This window comes from Pelodiscus sinensis, chromosome 6 (genome assembly GCF_052426305.1).
Source record: "Pelodiscus sinensis isolate ZL-2025 chromosome 6, ASM5242630v1, whole genome shotgun sequence".
Classification (NCBI taxonomy): domain Eukaryota; kingdom Metazoa; phylum Chordata; order Testudines; family Trionychidae; genus Pelodiscus; species Pelodiscus sinensis.
The window spans coordinates 35,201,818-35,207,817 of NC_143057.1; the positions used below are offsets into that span (position 1 = coordinate 35,201,818).

General features: G+C 41.8%; 1 protein-coding gene across 1 annotated transcript in view; it reads left to right on the forward strand.

Annotated features, from left to right (window-relative positions):
• Window positions 1–5,774, forward strand: part of TMC1 (transmembrane channel like 1) — a gene marked incomplete at its 5' end in the record, with an annotated part of 69,509 nt that extends 63,735 nt beyond the window's left edge. Inside the window, 3 exons of the mRNA XM_075932632.2 lie at window positions 884–962; window positions 1,065–1,188; window positions 3,353–5,774. Coding sequence (XP_075788747.2) covers window positions 884–962; window positions 1,065–1,188; window positions 3,353–3,633 — 484 coding nt within the window. The remainder of the gene's footprint in view (window positions 1–883; window positions 963–1,064; window positions 1,189–3,352) is intronic.
• Between the last annotated feature and the right edge of the window lie 226 nt (window positions 5,775–6,000).

The window sequence follows — 6,000 nt, forward strand, 5'->3', positions numbered from 1 at the left end:
TTACAACATGTGTTGTAATAGACACTGCAGAAGGAACTTACACATGCAGAATGCAACTTTGAAACAGCAAAGACTTGCTGACAGTCATGCGAACCTGAAGAATGGGTTGCTCCCATTGATTTCAAGGATTACTACTTGTATTGTGTATTAGGGGACGGTGGCCAAAAATGCAGATACAAAGGCAAAATAGAAGCAAAATAGAGAGAAGATTAAACACTTATTTCAACCAGGAGCATGACTTACTGTTAATATTGCCCCCACATAGCTGGATCTCCAGTTAGAGTTTTATTAGATGAGAGTACGGGGTGAAAATATGCTCATTTCTAACCTTATTTTACAAAGAAAAATGCCACATAGTTGTGATTTTGTGTGTTAGAAGATTATGATTTGGAACAAAAGTCACCTGGTTTTTCATGTTTTACTTGTTGTCTTTGCTCTCATGACAGCATTTGAATTTGCCTATTATTGTGCAGGCTTAAAGGATTTTATAAACAACATTTAGTAATTTAAAATATACATCCTTTACAAGTTCATTTTACAGAATACCCATGTAATGAAAGAACAGCTGTATGGAACGGCCTCCTTAATTACTATAACTAAAAGGAAAGTTCTTAAATAGGGAAAAGTGAATTTTTCAGTTGAGTTGTCCTGTGATATCAAGTAGAGATGTACTTTTTTTTCGTCCCATGAAGAAGCACATAATTGAACTGTCAAAAGTGTCAGTGTTAACAATACAGGTAGTTGAGTAAAAACCATTTTTTCATGTTAACACATTGTAGAAAATGAGGACAACCTATTTATTGTTATGTGGCTTTACTAATAATTGTGCTAGCTTTTATAATTGTTACCTAACAAACTAAATTCTTTTTATTTTAAAATATAGATTGAGCATCTATTACCTCAATGCTACCTCCAAATCCTATAAGGAAGCTAATTTGGATCTCAAAAAGAAGCTGCAAAGTGTAAGGATGCCATAAATAGTGTAGAAATGTTATTTTATTGTTGCAAAATAGATACATAATTTGAGTAGTTAAAGTATGTCTCCCTCTCTCCCCTTTAACCAGCAAGCTGAGGAAAACAAAAAGAGAAACAAACAAAAAGCACAGTCATCACGGGAGATGGAAGAAAACTCCCTTGAGCCGAAACCCAAGCAGCGAGGCAGCAAACAAGACTCCACTGCTGATCAAGGTGCAACTGCTTGGATGTCTGTAAATTTGCTTCCATCCCTCTACACTGTCTCAACTTCGCTACTCACCTCATTGTGACACCCTGAGAGGGAAAGTCATTAAAATGAAACAGTACAAAATAACCACAATACAAAAGCTTGCAGCTACCAGCTTAATTGTCATTGCCTGGTTTTCCTCCTTGCCTTATAAGAAATATCTAAACTCCTTCGATAACAATCCGGAACAGCAGTCACAAACTGCAAGCTATAGTACTTTTAACTGTTAGGCCCCAATCCAGCAAAGATCTTAAGCAGGATCCTAACGTTAGTGGGACTATTCACATACTCAAAAACTAAGCAGGTGCATAAGTGTTTTGGTAGTCTCAAGTACAGAATACTATACTAATTTTTATACTGGATTATTGAAGCCCAGATTGTGGATTTTCAGCCTAGGCTCCTGCTGGAAGGGGTGAAGTGCAGGATATAGTAGGAATCCTCTGGAAGAATTCTGGCTCAACCAAACTTTCTCCTATGTGTAGTTTTGGGCGACATATGCTGTTCTACCTGCCTTAAAGAGGATGTGGTGTGCTCTCGCCTCTGCACTCAGGCACAACTGTCCTCATTGTCCAGGCCACAAAACAGGCACATGGGTTTGTCATGGCTGGCACCAGGAGAAGTCAGGCTGCCATAGCAGGGAGGCTGAAGGTCAGGGATGTGATATACCAGCAGAGCTATGTGGGAAATTCCAAGTGTACTCTGCTGCAATTTACCAGTTTTATAATGAAATTGCTAAGCTTTGCCATCTCACTCTCTCAGTAGCCCTAGAAACCACCTCCACTTACGTAGCTGGCCAGAGTAAGTCTCAGGTCCGACACTGGGCTCTCAAGGTACAAAATACGTCACACAGGTATCTGTCAAACACAAGGGCTGCGTCTAGGTTGGCAAGTTTTTCTGCAAAAGCAGGTGCTTTTGCGGAAAAACTTGACAGCTGTCTACACTGGCTGCTTGATTTTGCACAAAAGCACTGACGTTCTATTGTCTGAAATCAATGCTTCTTGCGCAAATGCTTTGACGTTCCTGTTCGGGCAAAAGCCCTTTTCCGGAAATGCCTTTGCGCAAAAGGACCAGTGTAGATAGCTGAAAACTGTTTTGTGCAAAAAAGTCCCAATGGCGAAAATGGCGATCGGGGCTTTCTTGCGCAAAACTGCGTCTAGATTGGCACGTACGCTTTTCCGCAAAAAGTGCTTTTGTGGAAAAGTGTCCGTGCCAATCTAGACGCTCTTTTCTGCAAATGCTTTTAATGGAAAAACTTTTCTGTTAAAAGCATTTGCGGAAAATCATGCCAGTCTAAACGTAGCCAAGTAGTTTATTTCCTGACAGCTAACAGCTGTGCCCCATAACTGGAAGAACAACATAAAAAAGAAGCGGCATATCTTACGTCCCTTCCTGCAAGCCTGGAATCCCGGGTAACCTGCGGATGAAGTGGGAGGTTGTCTCAGCTTCTGAGGCACCGGTACACAAAGCCCATCGGTGAGGTCCGATTTGTTAGGCTCTGAGGCAGACTTAAAAACAGTTTTCCCTGCTTTGTTTTGCAGTTTGGAAATTTCCAGGGATTATTCATTACATGCTGATGTAGGGCTTAGCTGTTAGTTACTGATCTGGATCTACTTGTTCTTTGGCCCTGTTTACGTGATCAGTACGTTAGGGTAAACAGAATTGTTTATGCGTTCTTGCCCTTTACCGTTGTCTTATACTTGTTTCTGTTATACTGGCAACAATACTTATCTTAAGTGGCATATGTTCCCAAAGACTTGCTTCTGGCTCATCCGATATAGGGAAAAGGGAAAGGGGGGAAAGAATGCAGGCCTCACTACCCCTAAACTAACACGTACAAAGTTCTTCCGCTATTGACCACTACAACTTACTTGGTGCTGCCTTCTGTACGGGTTGGAGTTTCTACTTTCCTTGCTTGATGTCTTTGGGAAGGGGAAAGGCTGCCTAGAAAACTTCAGAGGGAGCCTGTGGCCCATTTCCCATAATCTCAGTCTCAGAGATGGGTGTGGCAGAGTATGCCCTTGTTCTACTGTTGCTGCGACAGTCTGCACCTGACAATGCCCCAGCCCTGGCACCGCTCCAACAGGCAATCTTGGCTCCATGGCTCAGTTTGGTTTTCTAACTACATTTTAGGTACCCAGAAAGGACGAGGCGACAAAGAGTCTAAGAAAAAGACAAGCCACCCACAGGAAGCAAGCGCCTCTCAGCAATCTCCGCAGCATGGCCCTGTTCCCAGTGCTCATTATTCCTCCCATGGCAGAGGAGGAAGCTTTGGTCCGCCCCCACACATAGCTGTGACTCGACCACCCGTGCCAAGAGGATATGGCATGTCTGGCTACCCCCCCAGAAATCCACGTTTTGAAGGTTTTCCTGGAGGACACCCAAGAATGCGAGGCATTCCTAACTATAGATAATAAGGCTGCACTACACTTTTCCTCTAGTAAGAGTGAAAGATAGGAGTGTATGGTACAGTCCTGGTAAGATGTCCCATTGATTTCAATGCGACTCCTCCTGTGCATGAAGTTGCTGGGTGAGCCCAAGTATTTTCAGGATTGGGGGCTTCAGTACCAAAATTGAACAGAAGCCACTACATTAGTCTGCTTGTTAATTTGAAAGACATATGTTGTCATCCGTGTCACAGTGTTTCGAAGCATGCAAATACGTATGAGGAGAATGAAAATAGTCACGTATGCTTGCTTAAGCTTCTCAACGTGTTTCTGTAACATCCCATGGGCACTTGGTTTATTTTGAAAACCACCGTTAATTGTCACTATATTGCTTGGAAATTATAGCAGAATCAGTTTTCCTGGAGCAGCACACACAGCTTGTGCTGGCTGGCAGCAGAGGACTGAGATTCACCTGATTAGTTTAGACTGGAAATATATAGCAACAACTAAAGCAATACCTCTACACACCAAGAGATAGTATATGGCCTAGTGTTTGGAGTGCATGCTTCCTAGTGCAGAAGCATTATGCCCCTGAGCTTTTCATTTTATTAAAATCCCTACTTTTCCTGTCAGTACGGTAATAATTCCTATCGTATGTAGTACCATACAGCTACCTCCCCAAGCACCTGCCTATGAGCAGAGGTCACTCTGTAGCATCCTGCCTCTGTTTAGATCTATCCAGGACCCTTTAAAAACTCACAATTCAAAGGTGGTTCGAAACAATTTCACAAGGAGTCCCAATTATTTATTTCTCTGATAGACTCTGGCCCTCTAGGCCCCAAGCAACTCTCCTGATTTATCCCAAATAACACAAAACATAAATTCACGGAGTCTTCATGCCAGCTGGCCTTTACAGTATCTCTTTTGCTTGCACAGGGTTCCCAACAGGCCTTCTATCTTAGAGGCCTTTCTCCCATTTACTCCTACTTCCATAACTTTTTTCCCTCCACTTTTTTTTCCCTTACAAGCATCTGCAACTTCTTACTCTGTTTTATCCTGGGAATCACCTGATTCAACCCAGGTGTGGCTAACCCTGTACAAGGGCCTGGTTTAACTCCAAATTCTCCAGCCCATGGGGCAAGTTTCCCTGTTACATTTTTGAAGTATTTCATATGCAAACAGAAACTACATTTGAAGGAAACAGTTCAGCCTTGTCTTTTGGTATCAACCCTACAATGCTTTTCGAGGTTGAGTTGCTCAACGGTGGAGTGTTAGGCAATGTGCCCCCTAATCTTTTCCACCCATGTGCAGATTTTTCCATCCATGTGAGGAATAAATTTTGTTATGTGCACTGAGGCATGTGTGAATGTACACCACCAGGAGAAACACAATCCTAACAGTGAGTGCTATGCAAATCAGCAGTGGGTGCTATGCAAATCAGCTTGGAAACTCTCCTGAGCGACCACACAACTGCACAGCTTACAGTATTAGGATAATGGACACTTGCTATTACTGCTTACTTATTTATGTATATGATGGTAGCATCTGGGAGCCCCAGAAACAGACCAGAACAGTGGCTATCTAAACAGGACAAAAAGGTGGTCTCAGCCCAACTATTTACATACACCTGTTTGAGAACAACTACACAGTTTCATTGGATTGATCAGAATTTGACGCATGAGATCTATAAAACATGTAGAAAAAGTTAGTCAATAAGCCCACATCTGAAATACAAATGTATTCATACCAGGGATCTTCTGTTACAACACAACTCTGTTTTGTAATGTAGAAGCAATGTTGTTCCACAAGGCAACCCTTGGGGAAAATCTGTGACATCATGAAACAATTTAGACTTGATGATCATAATGGTACCTTCTGGCCTTGAAATCTGTGAACTGTGCCTCCTCGCCCAAGGGTTGAATTTGTTCTAGAGTACTGAAATTAAGGGTTAGATCCTCAGCTGATGTATTTCAGCATAACTCCATTGACTTCAACAGCAGCCTCATACCATATATGAAGTGAAAGTCTATATATTTGGGTGTGTCTAGACTACAGGGTTTTTTCGAAAAAACTTCACCTGCATCTAGACTGCAGCTGTGTTCTTTCGAAAGTAAATTGAAAGAACGTGGCAGTTTTTTCGATTGTGGTAAACCTCATTCTACAAGGAATAATGCCTTTTTTCGAAAGTACTCGTTCGAAAAAAGGCGCTATTGAATGCAAACTGTGCTTTTTCGAAAGAGCGTCTAGACTCTTTCAAAAAAGCGGCTTACTTTTTCAAAAAAAATCTGCTTGTAGTCTAGACGCTCTCTTTCAAAAGAGGCTTTTTCGAAAGATTCTTTTGAAAAAGCCTCTTTTTAAAAAGTCTTGTAGTCTAGACGTAGCCATAGTGATCAA